At 46.9% G+C, this 24941-nt stretch overlaps 1 protein-coding gene across 2 annotated transcripts in view; it reads right to left on the bottom strand.

Moving 5' to 3' along the window:
* The window catches only part of LOC122810428 (zinc finger protein 638-like), a 996881-nt gene that overhangs the window by 518141 nt on the left and 453799 nt on the right, over positions 1-24941 (bottom strand). Inside the window, exons 4-5 of one of the 2 annotated variants that reach the window (XM_044082041.1) lie at positions 24523-24657; positions 23881-24006 (exon numbers count right to left, since the gene is read on the bottom strand). In XM_044082041.1, the coding sequence (XP_043937976.1) occupies positions 23881-24006; positions 24523-24657 (261 nt within the window). Of the gene's footprint in view, positions 1-23880; positions 24007-24263; positions 24287-24522; positions 24658-24941 lie in introns of those variants that run through there. The other variant, XM_044082042.1, reaches the window with a different exon arrangement.

The following is a 24941-nucleotide window of genomic DNA, read 5'->3' as shown; positions in this document are numbered from 1 at the left end:
GAAGTAGCTCTAGTGGAATGAGCTCTGATCCCCAGAGGGGTAGGTTCTCCATGGTGCTTGTAGCAGAAATGGATGCAGTGTGCTATCCATTTGGAAATGGTTTGTTTTGAAATGGACTTGTCCTCTGCCCCTGTAGCAAAGCTGATTATCAGCCGGTCAGATTTTCTAAAAGGTTTAGTCCTGTCAAGGTAGAACCTGGGCTGTCTGTGCACGTCCAAGGAGTGCAGGATCCTTTCCCCTTTACTCTGAGGATTAGGGAAAAAGGCTGGCAAACGGATGGATTGGTTTAGAGCCACACTGGATATCACCTTAGGCATAAAGGAAGGGCGAGTCCTGAGGGAAAACTTGTCAGCATGGAAAATAATGAATGGCTCCATCGCCATTAGTGCCTGTAACTCAGACACTCCTCTTGCTGAAGTAATAGCTAGGATTTCCAAGACAGGAATTTTAACTCTGCTGAAGCAGCAGGTTCAAAGAAGGGAAGTGTGAGCTTCTCCAGTACAAAATTAAGGTCCCAGGTCAGGGTGGGAGCTCTATTAAGGGGCCTTAAATTGTTAGCTCCTCTCAGGAACTGTTTGATGAGAGGGTGAGAAAAGAGAGGAAGCTCAGAATTATAAGCTGAGATGGCAGATGCATGTATCTTAATGGATGATAAGGATAGGCCTCTGTGGATCAGCTCTGCTAGTTAATCAAGGATTTGAGGTAAGGTGGGCACAGCTGTGTCCTTTCCTTGAGACTGCCTTCAAGAACAATATCTTTTCCACTTTTCAGCATAGGATTTCTGAGTACTAGGACTTCTGGCCTTGGCCTCAAGGATGATGTCCAGCATCAGTTTGCTGAGGAATGCTGGTGGTGCATTTAGGGAATAAGCCAGGCTGCATGGTTTAGGGTTTGCAGCTGTGGATGCAAACTCTGTCCCTCCTGCTGAGACAGCAAGGAAGGTGTGTGATGTAGGTGCCAAGGTGGCAGTGCTGTCACACTGCGTAGGAGTGGGTACCAGTGCTGGCATGGCCAATCTGGTGCAATAAGGATTGCCCTTGGCCTGTCCTTAGTCTTGAGCAGTACTCTTGAGAGGATGGGCAGAGAAGGAAAGGCATAAACTGAGAGGTTTTCCCATGTAAAGGATAGGGCGTCCACCTTCCAGGCCCTGCTGTGAGGGTTCCTGGTGCAAAATTTGCTCAACTGGTGGTTTTGGGTGGAGGTAAAAAGGTCCACCTCCGGTGTTCCCCACCTTTGGGTTAGAAGTTTGAATGAGTTGGGGCCCAGTTTCCACTCGTAAGGGTCCAGTAGATTTCTGCTTAAGTTGTCTGCCAGTAAATTTTGCTTGCCTGGCAAGAATTGAGCTTGCAGGTGCACTTAGATGCTCTAGGCTGTGCTCCACAGAAACATGGCTAACCTGCAGAGTGGGTAAGAATGAGTTCCGCCCTGCTTGTTTATGTGCCACATAACAGTGGTGTTGTCTATCTCTCAGGAGCTGTCCTGGAAGGATAAGGTATTCTAAGACTGTCACAGCATTCTGTACAGCTAGCATTTCTTTTTGAATGATATGCAGGGATTCTGGGCTCCATTTGCCTTGAATGCATTTGTCTGCCATGTGAGCCCCCTATGCATAGTCTGATGAGTCTGTTGTCAGGGTTTGGGCAGCGAAGGGTTGAGTGAAAGAAGTCTCTTGTTGTGGATGCATGCTTCTGCCCACCAAAGGAACTCTGCCCTTAGACAAGGTATGATAGGAATCACTGTTTCCAGGTCCCGAGAATGTTGACACCAGAGACTTTTTAAGTACCACTGAAGTTTCCTCATATGCAGTCTTGCATATGGAATTAGCAGAATACATGAGGCCACGAACCCTAGGGCTTGCAGTATTTTCCTTGCAGATAGCTGGGTTTTCTTGGCCATTAGTTTGAAACAGTTTGTCAAATGGACCTGCTTTTCTGGAGTGAGGAATGCCATCTGGGAAGTTGTGCTGAAGCTTGTTCCCAGGAATACAATTTGTTGGCTGGGCACCAGTTGTGATTTCTTTTAGTTGATGGTGTATCCCAGTTAAGTCAGAAGTCCTTTTACAAATGCCAGGTGCTGAAGTAGCAATTCCTGACTGTCTTCCTGAATCAGGCAATCGTCCAAATATGGGTAGATTTGAATATTTCTCTGCCTGCAGTATGCAATGGCTGGAGCCAAGGATTTTGTGAATACTCTGGGCGCAGTAGATAAGCCAAAGGGAAGTGCACAGAACTGATGGTCCACAGAGCCTGCCCTGAAAAGTACAGTTTTGTACCGACCATAAATGTTCGAGTGCTAATACAGCTGCAGTCATAACAGATGGGTTATCCTGCCGTCAGGCGGGTCCTCAGTCGGCCGAATTCCAAAGTCTAGGTCCGGCGTCGGTTGTCGTTGCCTCTTCCCGGACGTCAGTGCGACAGGGGTATAAAGGAACCAGCCGACGCCATTTTCTTCAGTTTTTCTTGCCCCAGATGTCAGGGGCTCCCAGAAGGAAGGCAATACATAAATTTGTGTAATAAAGCAGTGCAATAAAATCAAAATACAGTAGTTGCAAGCAAATACACCATAAATGAATACCCCAATCAGGTTGTATGAGGATGTGTTAGCCTATAGGCCTGTCCCAAGAGGGGAAGGAGGGAGGGAAACCTGGACTGCAGCTGTATTAGCACTCTAACATCTACATTTATGGTAGGTACAAAACTGTACTATGTTCATCGTGCATACAGCTGCAGTCATAACAGATGGGTAGAATCCCAAAGCTAAGAAAGGGGTGGTAGGCACTAGGTGGAACTAGGAGGAGCCAGGATGCCCTGCAAGACTGCAGTGGCAAAGCCTGCTCTAGTTTTGGAGTATAATGGTAGGTGGTAGTGCTTGGAGAAGGTATGCACAGAACTCCAAGTGGCTGCTTCCAATATATCTTTGGTAGGAACTCCTCTGAGGAAAGCTGCAGAGGTAGCTGTGGCCCTTGTGGAGTGAGATCTGATGCCTGTAGGTACAGTTTTGCCATGAAAAGAATAGCAAAAGCGTATGCAGTGGGCTATCCATTTTGAGATTGTCTGTTTCGAAATTGGCTTTCCTTGAACTCCTACAGCATAGGACACAAAGAGCTGATCTGATTTTCTGAAAGGCTTTGTTCTGTCCAGATAATAACGGAGTTGTCTGTGGATGTCCAAGGAATGTAATAATCTCTCCCCTTTGTTTTGAGGATTAGGATAAAAGGTAGGTAAGTGTATAGCCGGATTCAAAGCTACCCTGGATACCACTTTAGGCATAAAGGACGTATTGGTTCGTAAGGAAACTCTGTCCTGATGGAAGATGATAAAAGGCTGCACAGCCATGAGAGCTTGTAGTTCTGAAACTCTACGAGCTGAGGTAATAGCTAGAAGGAAAGCTGTTTTCCAGGACAAATATTGCAAATCTGATGAGGCAGCGGGCTCAAAGGGAAGCAGGGTCAGTTTTTCCAGAATGAAATTGAGATCCCAAGCAGGTATTGGTTGTTTCCTTGGGGGTCTTAGATTCTTAGCCCCTCTGAGGAACTGTATTGAGAGGGTGAGAGAATAAGGGTGGATCAGTGTTGTATTCTGCAGAAATGGCTGAGGCATAGATTTTGATGGAGGAGAATGAAAGTCCACTGCTTAGCAGCTCAGCTAGATACTGTAGTATTTGAGGTAAATTCAGTTTTCCAGGATCCTGGCCCTTTTTCTCATTCCAGACACAAAACCGTTTCCATTTTGTGGAGTAAGCTTTTCTAGTTGACGGCCTCCTGGCCTCCAAAATGACATCCTGCACCTCCTTGGAGAGTAGGGTCTGTTGTGATGCTAAGGAATCTTCCATGCAGCTAGATTGAGTGTTTTTAGCTGGCTGTGAAGAACTTTGAAGCTGTGCTGAGTCAGTAGAAGAGGCATTAGAGGTAGGGTCCATGGTGGGGAATGCGTCAGGCTCCTCAGGAGTGGGTACCAGTGTTGTCTTGGCCAGTCCGGAGCAATGAGAATCATCTTTGGTCTGTCTGCTCTGGTTTTTAATAGAACTTTGGGCAGCAGAGGAAGAGGTAGGAAGGCATAAACTGTCATTGAAGTCCAACTGAAAGAGAGAGGGTCCACTCTCCAGGCCTTTGGATGGAAAATCCTTGAGCAGAATTTTGTCAATTGGTGATTTTTGTGGGAGGCAGAGAGATCTATGTCTGGCCTTCCCCATGCTTGGATTATTTCTGTAAAAACTTTTGGATGTAACTTCCATTCGTGTCGATCTGTCATATTTCTGCTTAGGTTGTCTGCCAGCGTGTTTTCCTTGCCTGGCAAGTACTGTGCTTGTAGTAAGATTTGTAAGTCCATGGCCATGTTCCAAAGTGACATGGCCAGTCTGCATAGGGGGTATGAATGTGTTCCTCCCTGTTTGTTTATGTACCACATAACTGTGGTGTTGTCCGTTCTTATCAATAGTTGACCTGGTTGCAGAAGGTCCTTGAAAGCTATAATAGCATTTATTACTGCTAGCATTTCCTTTTGATTGATGTGAAGGTGCTTTTCTTTTTGGGACCATTTGCCCTGAATGCACCGATCTGTCATGGGCCCCCCAGGCGTAGTCCGAGGCGTCTGTTGTGATGACTTGATTTGCTTGAGGCTTGCTGAATGGAAGACCTGTGTTTGTTTAGCATGCTTGAGCCCACCACAGAAATTCCTTTTGTAGACATGGAATTAGTGGTATTATTGTTTCGAAACTGTGGCTGTGTTGAGACCATATGTTTTTCAGGTACCATTGAAGTTTCCTCATATGCAGTTTTGCACACGGGATTAGTAAGATGCAAGATGCCATGAATCCCAGAGCCTGCAGGATTTTCCTTGCAGTCAGCCTGGTGCAATTTGCTAGTGCTCTGAAGTACTGAGTTAGTTGCTCCTGCTTCTCTGGCGTGAGGTAGGCCATCTGGGTGTTTGTGTCCAAGTTGGCACCCAGGAAAATTATCTTCCGAGAGGGTATTAGCCTTGATTTCTTTTTGTTGACTGTGTATCCCAGAGAGTTCAACAACATTATTACATAAGCCAGATGTTTCAGAAGAAAGTGCTTGCTGTCCGCTTGAATCAAGCAGTCGTCCAAACAGGGGTATATTTGTATCCCATGAAGTCTGCAGTAGGCAATTACTGATGTCAGGCATTTCGTGAATACTCTGGGCGCAGTAGATAAGCCAAAGGGCAATGCAGAGAATTGATAATGGGTTGAACCTGCAAGAAATCTGAGGTATCTTCTGCAATTTTGTCTGACTGGGACATGCAGGTATGCCTCCTTGAGGTCCAATGTTACCAGCCAAGACTCCTTTCCCAGCATGGGAAGAAGTTGCTGTAGAGTGAGCATCTTGAATTTTGGCAGTAGAAATGTGTTTAGGATGGATAGGTCCAAAATAGGTCTCCAATCTTTTCCCTTCCTTGGTACCAGGAATAGCCTGGAATAAAAACCTTGACCTTGTTCGTGCGTAGGTACCTCTTGAATAGCTTTCATGTCTATGAGATCTGTAATTTGCCTTTGTGCCTCTGCCCTTTGATTGTGTGGCAGGTTTGGCATGCCTCTCATTTTTGGAAGGGTGTGAAAATGGAATCTGTAGCCTCTGTTTATGATGTCCAGGATCCATTTGTCTTTTGTGACAATATGCCAATTTCTTGAAAATAATGCCAGCTTTCCTCCTAAGGGGGCTGCCATTTGAGTCTTGTTTGGCATGCAAAGGGGAAAGTCATTGGGCTTGCTTTCTGAATGATTGCGAGTTATCCTCACCACCTCTGTGTAGGAGCTTGCCAATGTCTGCCTCTAAACGATCCTTGGGATTGTCCTCTGCCCCTCGGGCGCCTGTATCTGCCTCTTTGGGGTCTGTCCGTGGCTGGAAAGGACCAATTTTTGGAAGGCCAATTTCTACTGAAACGTGGGGGTTGTACCTGTAGAAAATCTTTCACAGTTTGCATCGATTTAGCCTTTTCCTCCATTTTCCTTAATACCTCCTCAGCATTAGCACCAAATAATACACCCTTTTGAAGAGGGGCATCTAGTAATTTAGCTTTGACATGATCAGGTAAGATTTGTTCCTTGAGCCAGGCATGTCTACGTATGACCGATCCTGTAACAGCAGCTCTACATGAGGCCTCTAGAGCATCAAAACCACATTGTAAGGTATGCTTACCCACTTGTTCTGCACTATGCATCAAATCCTGCAACTCCTTCAAGTCTGGTTGTTCAGGTTGTGACATTTTACTTTTCAATTGTGATAACAAAAACTGTTGGTATTTTAGCATATGGAACTGACAGTTTAAGGCCCTCATGGTTAAGGTAGCCGAGGTATATACCTTCCCCCCCCACCTTTCTAAGGATCTGGAATCTCTCTTGGAAGGTAATAGATTTTTAGCAGTGGAGGCCTTAATTCCCTTGGGGTCCTGTGAGATGGTTTCTGGGTCAGCAGCATGGCTTTTGTATAGAAATTGGTGTGAGTCAGGAACCCTGTAGTACCTGTCAGGCTTAACTGCGGCTGGAGGCAGAGAGTCTGGATTAAGGCAGGCCTCCGAGTAAACATCATCTAGGATGTCCAAGACAGGAGGTATAGCCAGAGGCCTGTGCTGAGGTAGTAAGAGAAATTCCCTAGGCCTTTTCTTGGAATCTGAATAATCTTGGCCTTCCCAGTGGAAGTGTTCCCTTAAGGTATGCAAAGTTTCCCCAAATGAGTAATCCTCTGGGGGGATACAGAAGGAATGGACTCCTCCGCATCAGAGTCTTCAAAAGGGGAGTAAGAATGTTCCTGATCATCAGAGTGCTCTAAAATAATGGAGCCCTGATCAGAGGAGGGGGATTCTTCCTCCACTCTGGGCCTTTTGTCCGGTGGGGGTTGAGAACCCCTGATAAGAGTAATTAAATCCTCAGCCATTTTAAGCATCTGTTTTTTAGGCATGGGGCCTGGAGATGGGCCCCGAGTAGCTTGACTCAGAGTGCATGGCTGCTTTAGACTTAGTGAAAGCCTTGATGGAGAAAGAAGAGGAAGGTCTGAAGACACCTTGAGTGGATGTAGACCTGTCCACATTTTGAGGTTCAACGCCAAGAGTGGCTTCGGTATCAGTAGTCGGGGTGAGGGCCGAGGAGCCTGCGACCTCGGGCACAGGAGACACCGCCAATGAAGTGTCGTCGGTAGTCAGGGGCTGCGTAGGCGCCTCGCTGAGAACCGGACCACGTGTAGTCGGCTTTGGCGTGGTGTCGGTAGAGGCCGCGGACCTAGTGTGTCGGTCCTTATCTTTGCGTTTTTTAGACAAAACTGGAGTCGGAGTATCCGACGACATAATATAGTTAAATGTTTTTCCAAAATAATGCTGGGCGAACTCCGCCCGACACTTAATGGTGCGTTTGTTGAATGTAGCACAAAAGCGACAAACCGAGACGTCATGGTCTGGGCCTAAACAAGGTATACAGAGGGAATGGAAATCCTTATGCGGTATTTGCTTCCCACATGAAATACAATTATTAACTTTGTCTGACATCGGTCTGAGGCAAGAAAAGTTTCCCCAACGGGGTACTTAGCTTTCAAGAAGACTTTGGTTTCAAAATTTTCGTAATTTCAGGAGCTGGCCGACCGGCACTTGCGAACTGCTTCTGCTTCGGCACCGCGCGGCAAGAAAGACTGAAGAAAATGGCGTCTGCTGGTTCCTTTATACCCCTGTCGCACTGACATCAGGGAAGAGGCGACGACAACCGACGCCGGACCTAGACTTTGGAATTCGGCCGACCGAGGACCCGCCTGACGGCAGGAGAACCCATCTGTTATGACTGCAGCTGTATGCACGATGAACATCGTAGATATTTCCTGCAAGACTCCCTTATGGGCATGTGAAGATAAGCTTCTTTTAAGTCTAGGGTGACTAACCAGGTATCCTTAGCTAGCACAGGAAGAAGCTGTTGCAGTGTAAGCGTTTTGAATTTTGGGGCTACCAGAAAGGTGTCAAGAATAGATAGATCCAGGATAGGGCGCCAAGCCCTCTTTTCTGGAAACCAGGAAGAGTCTGGAGTAGAAACCCTGTCCCCTTTGTTCTACTGGAACAGGCTGAAGAGTCCTGATATGGAGAAGGGAAAGTACTTGCTTTTGAGCCTCTGCCCACTGGTTTGCAGGAAAGTCTGGCAACCTGCTTGGAGTTGGCAGTGAGTGGAAGTAGAATCTGTATCCCTGGGATACAGTGTTTAGAACCAGTCGGTCCAGAGTAATGGACATCTAGTTTTTTGCATGAAGGGCTAGTTTTCCTCCTAGGGACACAAGTACTTGGGCATGGCTGGGAAGGATAACTGGAAAGTCATTGTGAACTTTTTCCTTATGGGGGTGGCTTACCACTCCCAGGTTCGGAGGTGAAAACACTCCATTGTTTAGACCTCTGCATACCCTGAGACTGTAGTCTTGGTTGGTTTCCCCTGGGTTTGGACTGAGAGGGACTGGAAAGGACCACTTTTTTGAAGGCCAAATGCCTACTGAATCAAGGTTGTGCACCTATAAGAAATCTTTGAAGGTTTGCAATAGATTTAGCTTTTTCTTCCATCTTAAGAACTTCTACTTTTGTGCCAAACAAACGCTCCTGATTTAAGGGTAAAAATTCCCTGAGTATCTTTTTGGACTGAACAGTCCTGGCATTCCTAGTGGAAATGCACTCTTAAGGGATGCAAGGTTTTACTAAAAGAAAAATCCTCTGGAGGGGAGGCAGAAGGAATGGATTCCTCTGCATCCGAGTCCTCATAGGTAGATAAGGATATATCCTGGTAATCAGAAGGGTCAGAGTAATCAGCATCTAGTAATTTTGATTTGACATGATCAAGCAAGACTTGTCCCTTTAACCAAGCATGCCTTCTCAGTACAGACCCAGTGACAGCAGCCCTGCAAGATGCTTCTAAGGCATCAAACCCACACTGCAAAGTATGTTTACTAACTTGGTTTGCAGAATGCATTAACTCTTGAAAATCAATAATCTGAAGTAGTTAACTTCATTTGTGCAGAAACCTATGGGAATCGGATCCGACCTCGGATCCGAGCCGGCAGTTTTCAACAGCTTTAGATCCGAGCTCCAAGCTCCTCCACCCTACCCATAATCCCCTGCCAACACTGACTGACCTCAGATATAGTTTGCCGCGGTTAACCAACAGCAGCTTGATCTAGAGTTCCAGGCGTTGGAGACTTTTTTGTGAGAAAAAAATTTACCTTTTCTTCTCTTTTCTTCAGATATCGGTTGTGAGTGTTTCCAGGTCCCTTTTTGTATAAAACCCTATTTAGTTTAACTTTATATTTTTTGTCATTTACCTCCCCCTTCCTTCGTGGTTCCATTAGGGTTGTGCGTGTGTGTCTGGGGCCTAACGTGTGTGGTTTTCACTTTTAGTTAAAATGTCCAAGGCCCCAAAGCCGATTTTTTCTAAGTGCACCGAGTGTGGCCATAAGCTGTCCCCGGCGGATGGTTACACTTGGTGTGTGTTGTGCCTTGGGGTTGAGCACCTGTCTTTTGGTTGTTCCATCTGTGTGGCGTTCAACCCCAGGGCACTCAAGGACCGGAGGTCTAAGCTGATTCTGGCGGGTCTTCTGCCCCCAGATTCGGCTTCTACCTCTGGTCCTCCCGTGGCTCCCGCTGCGGCGGCTGCCACTCCTGCTTCCCTCCCCCCCGGCCGGGACTCAACCTCCCGCCTTAGGCCCGGAGGAGAGGGAGGCCAGGAAAGAGAAAAGGAGGGAGAAACACCACAAGCGGCGGGCCAAGGCCTCTGCTTCGGCCCCCCCAGCTAAGCGGTCTTCTCCCTCCAGGACTTCTGGGTCTCCTTCTCGGATCCGGTCCCCTTGCTTTTCACCAGGTCCTGAGGAGGAAATCCGATCTCCTTCGAGGTCATCGAAGTGACACTCCCGTCCCGCCTCGGTGGCCTCATCGAGATCAATCCGAAGTCTCACGGATGCAGATTTGGACCGGATGATGAGAAGATTCCTCCAGGCCCAACTGCAGATGGGATTGCTCCTGCCTCCCCCCCCCCCCTTCGGGGGGGAGCTCGACCCCTTTTTTTGCCCTGACAGCTCCTTCTCCGTCCCGCTTCCCAGGCTCAGAGTTTTCGGAGCCGGGCAGCCTTGGAGCCGGGGGTGTGTCGGCGCGGATAGTCTCGGGTACTTCGGCGCCAACACTTCCCTCGAGTCTGTCGGGTCCATTTACTTCGGATCCGAGTTCTTGGAGCTGAGGGCTGAGCTTCGGATCCGGGGATATCGGTATGCCTTTGGCTCCATCCAGGTCGGAGCATACTGGTCCGTCGGATCCAATCGCTTCGGCGCCGGCCCCAATCCGTCCGTCGGATCCGAGTGTTGGTCTACTTTCGGATCCCAGAGAGAGCAGGTCTCCCTCGGCATTCGACGTGGTGGAGAGGGCCCTGTCGAGAGATTCCAGGCCCCCGGCCCTTGCAACGGCTCCACCCCGACTTCCATCATCCGGCCCCAGGGACAGCCTGCTCTGACGTCCCAGGTCGTTCCTTTGGAACAACACGTGGCTGGTGAGACCTCCTCGGACAGCCCCCCCTGAGGAGGTTCCTCACAAAGGTGCAAAAGGAGGCACCTGGACTCTCCCGAGTCCTTGACTGAGGGCATGGATTTGGAGGAGGGGGAAGGCTCCCCAATATCACCCCCCGAAGGTGTCATTTGGTGACATCATAGAGATGCTCAGGATAAGGGGGAGGGGGTGGTCTGCCCCAAAGCCTACCTCGGACGAATCCGTGTTCCTGGAGGCGATTGGCGTGGAAGGAGCCAGACACTGTGGAGCCAGTCCCCAAGTGCCCGGATAAAATTCTCAGCCCACCCTCTGACAAGTCCCACTGGAGTAAGGGTCCTCCTGTAGATGCCATGTTGGTGGCGGCCACCAAAAGGGAACTAGCTCAGGAGTGTCCCTTGGTTCATCCCCTGAGCAAGGAGTCTAGGTCTATGGACCGTTTAGGGAAGCGGGTCTTTAGTTCAGCTACCTTCTTTGAGAGGTCGCTGAACTACATGGCACATGTGCTTCGACTGCAGCGGGACCTTATCAAAGAGTACGCCGCCCCGAGTCCATGTCGGCGGACATGCAATTGCACTCCACCCGGATGGCCACTCTCCGATCAATATCAAACACCTCTATGCGGCTACTGCCCCATGGCACAGAAGGAGTCGCTAGAGCCAGCGGAGCGGGCCTTGTCATGAGGCGTCAGGTCTGGCTCCGGCACTGTGATTTTGCGGAACCCTTCAAGGCAATCTTTCGCTAATGCCCCTTTCGATGGTTCTGCCCTTTTTGGCAAAACTGTTTGCGATACGTTGGTCCAGAGCGAGGAGGACGGGAAGACGTTGCCTGCCGGAGTCCGCTTCTCTGCTCCCCAGAGGTCCTTCTCCAAGAACCAAAAGGGACAGAAGATGTGGTTCCAGAAGTCGCAACAGTCCTCTCCCGCTCCGGACTCCCAGCCCTTCCGCGGCAGAGGAGGGCAGGGTGGACGCCGCCCTAGAGGCAGAGGGGGCCCGCGGAACTTTGGATCCAGAGAACCCTTCTCGGACCAACCCACGCAACACCCCTGAGGGGTTTGCCTGACTGCTCCACTCTGGAGGCAGTCGGGGGGGCGTTTCTCGAAGCACCTAGCAGCTTGGGAGTCCATCACGACAGACCGCTGGGTGCTTCGCATTATATCCAGAGGATATCAAATTCCCTTTTCTCTTTACCCACGCAGCCCCAGATACCTCCCCGATGTCCCACCCGATCAGAGGGAGGCTGCAGCAACAGAAATCCAACAGTTGCTGGAAAAAAGAGCCATCCAACACGTCCCCCCAGACCAGTGCGGGTCAGGGTTTTACTCCAGGTTCTTCTTGGTGCCAAAAAAGACAGGGGACTTGAGACCTATCCTCGACCTCTCCCCCCTGAACCTGTCAGTAACCAAAGAGAAGTTCCGCATGGTCACCCTTCAATCCATTCTCCCCCTTTTGCGGGAGAACGACTGGATATGCTCTATAGACCTCAAGGATGCGTACTACCACATTCTGATGGACAGGCGATCCAGAAGGTTCCTCCGCTTCCGGCTAGGAGCCAGTCATTTCCAATTCAGGGTCCTCCCCTTTGGTCTCACCACAGCCCCCAGGGTGTTCACCAAAGTGTTAGCGGTGATAGCGGCCCACCTGAGGCTCCAAGGAATTCAGGTCTTCTCATACACGGACGACTGGCTCCTGACCCCCCCCGACAAGGCATCTACTCTGCGCAGCCAGAAACTACTTTCTTCGTCTACCTCCCCGGCTGGGGATCACTATCAATATAGAGAAGTCATCTCTTACCCAGACTCAGACCATAGACTTCATAGGGGCCAGATTAGACACAAACAAGCTCCTAGCTTTCTTGACCACAGACCGGCTATGAACCCTGAGGCTACATGTGCGGGCCATTCTACAATCTACAGCTGCTCCGGCGGAATTCGTCCTGAGGGCTCTAGGCTCAATGGCGGCGGCAATCAACCTATTGCCAATGGCACGTTTGAACATGAGGGTCTTACAATGGACCCTCCAGGTCCAGTGGTCCTTTCTTCGATATCCTCTGAGCCATCCCATTCCCCTCAGCAGGGCTTGCAAGAGGGCCCTCTTATGGTGGCTCCAATCTCCGAACCTCCAGGAAGGACGCCCCTTTTCTATGGCCCCTCCCCTAGCCACGGTGACCACGGATGCCTCCCGCCTCGGATAGGGGGTGGGGGGGCATTGTTCGGGCAGAACAGTCCAAGGCACGTGGGACCTCACTGAGACCTCTCTCTGCATATCAATGTCCTAGAGATGAGGGCAGTGCTGTTAGCGTTGCAAGCACTTCAGGACCTTCTTCCTGTAGGAACGATTGTGATTCGGACGGACAATATGTCTGTTGTCTGGTACATCAACAAACAGGGAGGAACCAGATCTTACCCACTCTGTCGAGAGGCCATGAGGGTGTGGGAATGGGCAATCTCCACCAACCGCTTTCTTATAGCAATGCACATTCCGGGGCGGTCCAACATCCTAGCAGACTAAGTCGCACCATCCTGTTACCATACAAGTGGTCTCTGAATCCCGAGAGAGCAAATCGGATTTTCGCCGAATGGGGTCAACCCTGTTGCAATCTCTCTGCTTCTCCCTCGAACACAAAACATTACGACTACTTCGCTCTCATTTCCCCCACCGGGGAACCTCCGAGACACGCTCTGGTGCATGCTTGGCCTCCCGGTCTACTTTATGCTTACCCTCCTCTTCCTCTGATGCTGAAGTTTCTACAGAAAGCCAGCCGGGGAGCAGGATAATCCTCATTGCCCCATTCTGGCCTCGTCAAACCTGGTTCCCTTACCTTTGGTCTCATCTGGTGAATCCTCCTTGGATTCTGGATCCCCATCCGGATCTAATCTCCCAGTCCCGAATCTGGACAATCTCAAGCTCACAGCTTGGCTGCTCCAGTTCCACTTGTAGCTAGGACTCCCAATATCTCTTCCCCAGTTAAAACTATTCTAGTAGCAGTGCACAAGCCTTCTACTAGAAAGATCTATAGCAGCAAATGGAAACGTTTCTCCATTTGGGTGGAACTTCGAAATTTGGATCCTTTCACAGCTCCTTTGCCCGCTGTATTAGACTTCCGGTCAGGGCTGTTTCATCAGGGGACTAGCTCCTCCACAGTCAAAGTTCAACTAGCAGCTATCTCTCATTATCACGTGGGAAATGAACTGGGCCCTTTGATCACCATGAAATTGTGAGACCTTTTTGAAGGGCACCTTTCTGCTCAGACCTCCAGTGAAGGATGTAGTCCCTCCTTGGGATTTAACACTGGTGCTTCAGGCCTTGACAGCTCCCCTGTTTGAGCCTGCAGCTTCAGTAGATCTTAAATTCTTGTCATGGAAAACGGCCTTTCTTGTCGATATCACCTCGGCTCGAAGGGTCTCTTAACTACAAGCCCTCTGTGTAAAACCCCCATACTTGACTTTTCACAAGGATAGAGTCTACCTCAGGACCAATCCCTCTTTTCTTCCCAAGATTGCCTCTGAATCGAATATTAACCAGTCCATCAACCTACCAGTCTTTTTTCCTAATTACCAAAACAAAGGGGAATAAGAAGTTATGTACTCACCATAATGTTCCATCTGAGTAGGTAAACTTCATTTGTCTGCAACCTGTGGGATACGGATCCGATCTCGTGAAGTTAACTACTTCAGATTAAGAAGTTATGTACTCACCATAATGTTCCACCTGAGTAGGTAAACTTCATTTGTCAGCAACCATCCCTCCCTCCTGCCTCCTCACTTACGAATGTTTTCATACTCAGGTCCATGGGTGTTACCCACTTTATCTTTGAGAGTAATAGTCTTCAAGCAGTATCTGCTTTTGGACAAACTTGATCTGAGGTCAGTCAGGGTTGGCAGGGGATTATGGGTAGGGGAGGAGCTTGGAACTTGGATCTAAAGCTGTTGAAAACTGCCGGCTCGGATCAGAGGTCGGATCAGATTCCCATAGGTTGCTGACAAATGAAGTTTACCTACTCAGATGGAACGTTATGGTGAGTACATAACTTTTTATTTTCTGCACAATCTGGAAGTAGCAACATTTTTTGTTTAATTAGTTCCATAATATGTTACTGGTACTTCAACATGTGAAACTGGCAATTCAAAGCCCTGATGGCAAGAGTTGCAGAGGTATATACCTTCTTACCCAATCTGTCTAAAGCTCTAGGAATCCCTGCCTGAAGGGGTAGGGTTTTTGGCTGTAGTAGCCTTAATGCCTTTAGGTCCCTGGGAAATTGTCTCTGGATCCACAGTAGGATTCTTAAAGAGAAATTTGAGTGTCTGATACTCTGCAGTACAGGTTAGATTTTCTAGGAGCTGGTGGTAAGTTGTCAGGAGGAAGACTGGACTCCAAGAAAACATCTACAATATCCAGGACAGGGGTTATAGCTAGAGGCCTGCGCGGAGGTAAAATTTAAAATTTCCGCGAGTATCTTTTTGGACTGAGAATAGTCCTGGCATTCCTAGCGGAAATGCTCTCTTAAGGTATGCAAGGTTTCACCAAAAGAAAAATCCTCTGGAGGGGAGGCAGAGGGAATGGATTCCTCTGCATCAGAGTCCTCATAGGTAGATAAGGATATGTCCTGGTAATCAGAAGGGTCAGAGTAATCAGCCTCCTGGTCTGTAGAATCAGAAGGAAATTCAATTCTTTGTCTTTTGGCAGGGGAAGGCTGGCTTCCCCTAATTAGAGTAATAAGGTCTTCAGCCATTCTAAGCATTTGTTTTTGTGCCATGGGAGCTTGAGCATGCGCTTTGGACGTCAGTTTTCTACGCATAGTGCGAACTCTCAGCCTGAGAAACTCATGAGTTTTAGCTGGAAATGAAGTTGGTTGTTTAATATGAATTTCAGTAGGTCAGAATACACCCTCAGAAGTCGGTGCCTGCACTGCGGCTCCGGACCCATCCAAGGTAGAGACATCTGCAGGTTCTATAGTTGAAGAAGCATATCGCAGCATACCGGACTCCGAATGGGTCTCAGCAGAGGCCTGCGAATCTGCAGAAGCAAGCATCAGGGGCTGCAAAGGCACCTCACTGAGTACCGGCAGACTGGTGACTAGCTTACCGAAAGCATCGTCGGCAGTTTTTGACCTATGTCGTCTGTCTCTGTGCTTTTTCAGAAGATCGGTAGTCGGGTGGCTTACCGAAGCTATTTCGGAATATGGAGAACAAGGGCGAAAGAATTCAGCTACAAAAATAGCCAGATGACAAATGGCTCGGGCATTAAACAAGGCACAAAACAGACAGCGAGGGATGTCGTGGGCTGGGCCTAAACAGGTGATGCAGTAAGAATGAAAATCTCGGAGTTATTTGCTTTCAACAGGCAAGACAATTGTTAATTTTTTCTGACATCGGTTAAAGCAAGAAAAAAGAATCCCCACCGGGGTACTTGGCTTTGGAAGACTTCAGGTCTGAAACTCGGAAAAAAAAAATGAAAATTTCAGGTAGCGGCCAACCGGCACTTGCGAACTGCTTCTACTTCGGGTTCCTCTTCGGCAAGAAAGACTGGTGTAATGGCATCAACTACATGCTTTATACCCCTGACGACCTGACGTCATGGAAGAGGTGAAAGCAACAGATGCAGAAATCCCACGACTTTGGTATTCGGGCCGACAGAGGGCTACCTGCAGGCAGATAACCCAAGTGTGATGACTGCAACAGTGAAACATGAACATCAGAAGCAGATGCTTCTGCAGCATCACAGCTGCATCTAATAAGAGTGTCCTGCTACTTGTGTAGCCAGAGAAAGTTTGAAAGAGATGTCAGCCTTAATGGGGCTTGTCATGGATAGAGGCCAGCAAGGAGGACGCTTGAGAGACCAAGTCCAGAGCATATTTAATCACGTGCATCTGACAGTTAATGGCTCTGATGACCAATGTGTAAGAGGTGTACACCTTCTTACCAATCCCATAGATTTGCTGACTTCATCAGTGGGTAGGAGTAAGGCGGAGGGGAAGGAGTCCGGATTGCTTAACACGGTAGGTGGAAGTCGTGGCTGGGTCTGTCAAGGGAGGTTTGACTAAGAATTTCTGCTGATCAGGCACCTTGAAGAAGCAATCTGGTCACTTGGGGGAAGGTGGCTGAGAGTCTGTGGCCTTCGATGCAGATTAAAGGCATCAAAGTATGCAGGCAGAACTGGAGGAACAGCAGAAGGGGAGGTGGATTCAACCTGAAGCTCAAAATACCTCTTTTGGGTGTCAGACATTTGTTAGGTATCCCATTTGAAGTAGTCTTCCATCTTGGTGATGGTCTGACCAAATGTAATATCCTCAGGAGTGAATATTCCTCAGAGTCCTCATCAGGAGAATAATACTCCTGGGGAGATGCAATTTGGGAGGTGTAAGATATGGAGTGGGGGGGGGGGCTGAAGCAGGCCTAGGGCTGAGCAAAGGTAGAGTTGTGGAAGATGAGGCTGAAGGTCTAAGGGGCATAACATAAGGGCCTGGATGAGGGAAGTGAAGGTCTGTCAGTCAGGTAGGCATTCTGCAGTGGAAAGGCGTGCTTGGTTTTCTGTTTCCTTTTAGCTATGGTGGACGTTGGAACCATCGTGGAATCCGGTGAGTAGGAAATGTATCCAAAGTCAGGATCCCGGTTGGAGGTACCACAGATTCTGGTTCCCCCTCGACCTCAACGGTAGTTGGGGTCTGGGTAGGTAGGCTCCATGGACGTGCTGATCATCGGCTTCCCCAAAGGTAGTCATTTAAGTAGACAGATCCATCGGGCGATCCTCGGCTCCTAAATCGGCAGCTGGTGGAGCATCCGGTAACAGAGCGGCAGGCGAAGAAAGCCTAGGAAACTTGGGCTTCTTATGTGGAGGTTCCGACACGACATCCGAGACAGGATGCATTCTTAGGGCTAACCGCTTAAGGCGCTGGTTTTCTAAGCAGAGGTTTAGTGTGGCCAGACGGATGTGTAGGGTCTTCGGTACAAATGACTGACAAATGGAGCAAACAGAATGATCTTGCTCCCGGCCTAACAAACAAACACAACCATCATGGGCATCTTTATGTGGTATCTGGCGCCTGCATTGACATTTACCTTTTTTACCCATCAGCTATAAATTGCTACAACAAACCAAGCCTAAGCAATACCAATCGGATAAGAAAAAACAAAAACCCAACGGGTTACTTAGCTTTACTGAGACATCTGATGAGAAGCAACGAACACACGATGCATTGGTAAGTCTGCGGCTGAAAAGTTCTGAAGATTGTGCGTGCAGACGTCACATTCCAGGCCCCTGGTTTATGGCCTTACATGTGACATTCCATGCAGCTGCAACAGCCAAACTGAAGCTTTTATACAGGAGCCGACGTACGAGTTGCATGAGGGCAGGAAATCCCACAACAAGAACACTGCAACATAGGAATAGGAAGACATCAGGTGAGATTTTTCATGGTTTATGGTGAACCCTAACAAATAGGGTGGAGATTACCTGTTGTAGCTATAAAAGGAGTGTTTGGCAGTCTTGATGAATAATGAGCAGGTCGTCCAAGTATGGGTATATCTGAATACCCTGACTACTGCAGTAGACAACAGGTGTGTTTGGCGGTCTTGATGAAGAATGAGCAGGTCGTCCAGGTATGGGTATATCTGAATACCCTTAATACTGCAGTAGACAACAGGAGTGTTTGGCGGACTTGATGAAAAATGAGCAGGTTTGTCCAGGTATGGGTATATCTGAATAACTGGAGTACTGCAGGGTGACAATGGCGGGGGCCAGGCATTTTGTGAATACTCAGGGGTCAGTAGAGAGGCCAAAGGGCAAGGCTGAGAAATGCAAATGGCACGAGCCTATTGCAAATCTGAGGTATTTCCTGTAATATGGGTGTATGGGGATGTGTAGGTAGGCATCCTTTAGGCCTAGGGCTACCATGAAAGTAGAATTGGAATTAGTGGCAAGAGGAGGGGTAAGGTAATCATTTTGAAACTGGGAACTTTGAGAAATGGGTTTAGATAGAATAAGTCTAGGATTGGCCTCCAAGGTCCATCCTTCCTTCCTTGGTACCAGAAACATTCTGTAGTAAAATCCCCTGCTTCTTTGCTGGTGTGGTACCTGTTCTATGGTACTTAGAACTAGAAGCTGCTGAATGATAAGAGGGAAAAGCTGGGTTTGGCTTGCAGGTGGTTGAGGGATGCCACTGAAGGGTGGTATCACCTACCATGTCATGAAGTAGCCTGACTGAATGATGGAGAGAACCCATTGTTCTGATGTAATAATCCGCCAGGAGGGAAGGGAGAGGGTGAGATGGAGAGAAAGTGGGGTGTTTTGGTGCAAGGGAGGGTAGTCACAGAGGAGGCCGTCTGGACTGGTCAGACTGGCCTCGAAAGGGTGCAGTGGAAGAGCTTGGGAGGAAATCTAGGAGTAGAGCTTTTCCTGGTTTGTCTATGTCCTTTAGACTGTGGAGCAGTGTGTGCTGACTGCCTTCTAACAAAAGGAAGGTTTCTGTGGCTAATTCTTGTGATATCTGGGTATAGGAGACACCATAATGTGTTTAAGCTTCTGAAGTTCCTTACCCTTTTCTTGAATCAACTTAAGAGTTCTGCTGAGGCTTGACCAAATGGGGCTTTATTACCCAGGGGTGCATCCAGCAATTTTGTTTGCACATCCATGAGCAGGGGTTGTAGTCTCACCCAAGATTATTGCCTCAAGACGGATCCAAATAAAGCAGACTTAGATGCGGCTTCCACAGCATCATAACTGCATTTTATTTAGTGCCTAGTTACTTGGGATGCAGTGGAAAGAAGGGTGTTAATTTGAGTTTTAATGGGAGAGCCTGGTGCCTCAGACAGTAATGTGGAGGCCTTGGAAATGGCATCAAAGACATATTTAGCCATACGTGTTTGGTAGTCAAGAGCTCTAATAGCCAGAATAGAGGCGGTATAGTCTTTCTTCCCTAGCCTGTCCATGAATTTGCCGTCTGTGGGATAAAGAGCAGGCGAAGGTAACTGCCTGATTTATCAGCAGGGACAGCAATAACTGCTTCATCTGCTGGAGGGTTCCTAAAGAGGTGTTGGGTATCCTGAGGGGACCTTGTAAAAACAGTCTGGACGTTTAACAGCTGGTGGTTGAGAGTAAGGGGACTGTGAAGCAGCCAGGAAGGCATCCTCAAAGGCAGGTAGCAAGGGAGCCACTGCTGAAGGAGAGGGTTGCTATATTTGCAAAAGGTCGAATGATCTTTTCTTGGTATCAGAAAAGTACAGTTGTGTACACTTACCATAAATGTAGATGTTAGTGTATTCACTGCTGCAGTCATTACATTTGGGTTATCCTGCTGGCAAGTTGCCCTCAGTCGGCATGAATTACAAAGTCTTGGGTCCTGCATCTGTTGCTGTCGCCTCTTTCCTGACGTCAGGTCGTCAGGGGTATAAAAGATGCAGCAGACACCATTTTCTTCAGTTTTTCTTGCCCCAGATGTCAGGTGCCCCTAAAAGGGTAGGCTAAAAATATGTAAGTAAAAGATATATGCACCAAAATATATATATTAACTTCATCTACAAGCAAATACACCACATAGGTTGTATAGATTAGAGAAGTAAAGATAAGTTCCAGCAGAAATAAGGCGGATGGTTGGTGGGTAACCTGGACTGCAACAGTGAATACACTCAAACATCTACATTTATGGTAAGTGTGCACAACTGTACTATGTGCTTAGTGTTTCACTGTTGCAGTCATTACATTTGGGTAGATCCCCAAAGCTATGGTTGGGGGGCTGGAGCTAAACAGCATTAGGAGTGGCTATGAGGCCCTGCAGAACTGCAGTGGCAAAGCCTGCCCTGGATTTAGAGTAAAGAGGCAGATTGTAATGTTTTGTAAAGGTAGGCACTGAACTCCAAGTATCAGCCTCTAAAATGTCTTTGGTTGGTACTCCTCTGAGAAAAGCTGCAGAAGTGGCTGCAGCTCTGGTTGAATGCGGCCCAATGCCCTAAGGCACTGGTTTGCCATGCTGTGAGTAGCAGAAACGAATGCACTGTCCTAGCCACTTTCAAACAGGATGCTTGGAGATGGCCTTTCCTTGTGATCCTGTGGCAAATGCCACTAGTAATTGTTCTGTCTTTCTGAAAACCTTAGTGCTGTCCAAGTAGAATCTAAGTTGTCTGTGTACATCCAAAGAATGCAGAATTTTCTCCCCCTTGTTCTGTGGATTTGGACAAAAAGTTGGCAAATGAATAGTTTGGTTAAAGGCTACACTGGATACTACCTTAGGCATAAATGTAGGGTTTGTCCTCAAGTGAGACACTATCTGGATAAAAAATGATAAAGGGTTCCACAGACATGAGAGCCTGTAGCTCTGACACTCGTCTTGCTGAGTTTATTGCTAGGAGCAGAGCTGTTTTCCAAGATAAAAACTTAATATCCGCAGTAGCAGCTGGCTCAAAAGGAGGTAAGGTTAGTTTTTCCAGAACATAATTGAGGTCCCATGCAGGTATTGGCGTTCTCCTTGGAGGACTTAAATTTTTGGCTCCTCTGAGGTACTGCCTTAATGAAGGATGAGAAAAGAGTGGTGGCTCTGTATTGTAATGAGCCGAAATGGCAGAGGCATGGATTTTAATTGATGAAAAAGATAGGCCTTTGTCCAGCATCTCAGTTAAGTATTGCAAAATCTGAGGAATATTTGGGACAGCTGTATCAGTTCCCTGAGCTTGGTTCCAAGCAGAAAATCTTTTCCATTTTTCAGCATATGATTTTCTAGTACTAGGCCTTCTAGCTTCTAAAAAGATATCCATCACAATGTTACTGAGAGGTGTGCTTTGTATGGCTACATCATCCGCCACGCTGCCAGGTTTAGGGTCCTGAGTTGGCTGTGCAGAATCTGACTGTTTTGTTGGGACAGTAGATGAGGTATTTGAGGTAAGGTCCAGGCTGGGCATTGAGACAAGTTCTTTAAGATTGGATAAAAGTACTGGCGTGGCCAGTCTGGGGCAATCAAAATCATGTTTGGCTTCTCCTGTCCTGTCGAATGAGGAAAACCTGCCAGCAGGATAAACCAAATGTAATGACTGCAACAGTGAAAAATGAAGAACATCTTAAGATGCTTGCCATTTGAAATGCTCCCTAATGAGGGAGAGTGAGTCTCCAAAGGTAATTTTTTGGCCTGGAGATTCAGGAGGAATTCAGTCTTCCTCCTCAGGGGTGATTAAATCTTTTGGGGACTACTTGGGATTCATATGAAAAGGACTCCTCTGAAGAGGAGTACTCTTCCTCTGAGACCTGTAAAGGAGAGTGGTGGGGGCCTGCTGTGTCTGAAGGGCCTGAAAAGCCTTAAAAAGGCTATGAGAAAAAACTTCCCATTCGGGAACTGGCTGGGTTTCAGTGCGTTTAACTTTTTGTTTTTTTTTTCTTTAAAGGAGTAGTCGGAGAGAGAATCTGAGTGGACGTCTATCTGGGTGGGACAAAAGGAGCAAGGCCCTCCGACAGACTGAGTAGTGGTTCCCCTCAGCCATCCAGATCTGATGGCGGAGTAGCCTCAGTGGACGTACTAAAGGTTTCCCACACCCCAGCTTCCAAAGTGGTTCCCGGGCCTGGCTTGGAAACCGATGTCTGGGAAGATGCTGGGCTTTCATCAGCCTCAAGAACCTTCTTGGACGCCTGAGACGCAGCAAGGGAAACTTTTTTGGCCTTCTTCCTTGGCAGCTCTTCGGTTGGGCCTACTCTCCCTTCCATACAGAGCGCAAGATGTCAGAGTCTATGATTTTCTAAATACAATTTTAGTGCTGCAAGATGGCTGTGAAGGGTTTTCGGACCAAAAGTTTTGCAAATGGGGCAGGACGTATGGTCATGGGCCTCGCCTAATAAAAAAAATACACTTCTCATGTGCATCCTTGTGAGGAATTTGTCTCCCACAACCACACTTCCCCTTTGTAGCTGACAAAATCAAAGGAATGAAAAAAAAAAAACAACAGGGCACTTATCTGTATCGGTCGGATGAAACAGTTGTCCAATCAGGAAATTTTAACGGTGTCGTGAAATGCAATCTGCTTTTGGAACTGGCGAACAGGAATCTGGTGTTCACAGTGGCAGGAAAATTCTGAGGGTGCGTGCAGACGTCACGTTTATACCCTACATCCGTTTATGGCCCTGACAAGGGACATCATGCATACCCTCCAGAAACAAAGACTTTGGTAGACTGGCTGGAAGGCGGTGCTGCTGGCATCAACTCCCTACTGTTAGGAATACTGCAACATGTGAATAGAAGGACATCCAACATTATGGTTAGTACATAACTTTTATATCTTATTTCATCCTACTATTGATCTGAAAGTTCAGACAATTCCAAGCTACCAGACTTCTTGAGTGGCATCATGACAGGATACCTTGCAGAACGGTTGCTCCAAAAGAAGCTCTACACGTCAATATTATATCAGGTTTATGTTTGGCAAAGGTATGCAATGTACACAATGTTGCTGCATCACAAACTTTATCCACTAAAGAGTTTCCGAAAAAGAAAGTGGAAACAGATTTTGTGCAATAAGCTCTTGATTTAGCTGCCAAAGATTTATTTCTTAAGTGTATGCAAATGAAATGCAGTATGAAAGCCACCTGAACATAATTTTGGAAATATTTCTGCCCATTCTGCTAGAGACAAAGGGATATGAATAGCTGAGTATTCTTCCTGAGAAGTTCTGTTAAAGCAAAATCTGAGGAATCTCCATATCTCCAGAGTGTAAAGTAGATAATTTCCTTCATTAGAAGGCTTAGGAAAGAATACAGGTAAATGGGCAAGTTGATTTCTATTAGCCTCCAATACCAATTTTGGAATGAGGAATGGGTTGGTTCTCAGTGAAAGCCTGTCCTTATAAAACACAAAATACAGTACAGGTGAAAATTAGGAAATCTTCTGACTGACATGATGGCAACCATAAAGTTTACCAAGAAAGATTTCAGGTCTGTGGAAGAGACTGGCTGAAAAGAGCTTTAATCAGTGTATTCAGTACAACACTAAGGTCCTGGGGGAGTAGGACCTTTTACTGGAGAATGCAAAAGGAAAATTCCTTTTAAAAAAGCCTTGCACAGCTTCCACAGATGTTGCACTGAAGATGGTACATAGGAGTATATGAATTTATTTTGTATGGGGAGGGGGGTGAGCTTCAATGTAGAAAAGGCCAATAAGCAGCTGCTTTTTAAGACTCTTGATCAGACAGCTAGTTAAGGTAAAATATTCAAAGAAAATGGTTCTAATTATACATGGTCATAAACAAAACTCAAATACATTTATGATAAATGATAGGATGACATATTTCCAAAGATTGCTCTTGTTCATCTCACTTTTACGTGCATAAAATACCTACTAGCATACAAATGAATCACTGCAACAATTACTACTAAGCTTAACCACTGATAAGGCAATCAGTCTGGAATCTTACCTCCAATGCTGCTAGTTTTGGTGATAAAGAAAAGCTTAGGACACTATCACGAAGAGAGTAAGGATACACTTTGAAAAACTTGCACATGGCTGCAGCAGCTCCAGGTTTGTTCAATTTCAGGACAGCCTTAAGAGGAGGAAAACAGCAAATTCAAAAGAAAGATCACAAAAAAATTACAAAGGCTGACTCTCACAATCCAAGTACCCCCCCCCCACCCCCCCCCCCACACACACACCAACTGAAGTGCCACATGACAGCAACCCAAAAAAATCAGAAACTGGATTGGTTGAGTAGTTTACATCGAATTACAAACCAACACAAGTATGCATAATAAATGTTTCAAAAGAGGAAGGACTACCTAAAATGAAATAAAAAATGTTTACCCTTCTCTTGTTCTTCATGAATACATATTAGGAGGAAAACAGTAAATTCAAAAGAACGATCAGAAAAAAACTTACAAAGGCTGACTCTCACAATCCAAGTACCCCCTCAACCAATTGAAGTACCAGATGACAGCAACCCAAAAAAATCAGAAACGGGATTGGCTGAGTAGTTTACATCTAGTTACAAACCAACATAAAAATGCATAATAAATGTTTCAAAACAGGAAAAACTACCTAAAGTGAAATAAAAAATGTTTACCCTTCTCTTGTTCTTCATGAATACATATTTTTGCACATTTCCAAAACGAAGTCCTAAGCAAAGAACTTCAAGTTCTGTGTACTCCGCTGGTAAGTTATTAACTATTACAAGCTTTCCATAGTAATCCGCTTCTTTCTAAAAATAAAGCACAGTAACACCATAAACAAATGTGAACAAAATATAGGATAACTTCCAAATGCGAGATGCTTAACATCACTCCACAATTACAACCATTCCAAACAAATCAGCACAAAACATATCCTGTGGGAAGAATATTTTCCAATGGTAGCAAAAGAATGGACATCAAAGTTTAAAGTTACAAGAATAAAGAATGCATACGACCTTCCAAATGCACAAAAACAATTATGGTTTTTAATCTTAAAACAAAGTTTCTATACGTGCCAAAATGTGTAGTGAAA

The sequence above is a fragment of the Protopterus annectens genome, chromosome 8.part1 (assembly GCF_019279795.1).
Source record: "Protopterus annectens isolate FY-2018-M chromosome 8.part1, PAN1.0, whole genome shotgun sequence".
In the NCBI taxonomy this organism is placed as follows: Eukaryota; Metazoa; Chordata; order Ceratodontiformes; family Protopteridae; genus Protopterus; species Protopterus annectens.
The sequence above is the reverse complement of the archived record's forward strand: the minus strand, read 5'-3'. Positions and strand labels throughout refer to the sequence as shown.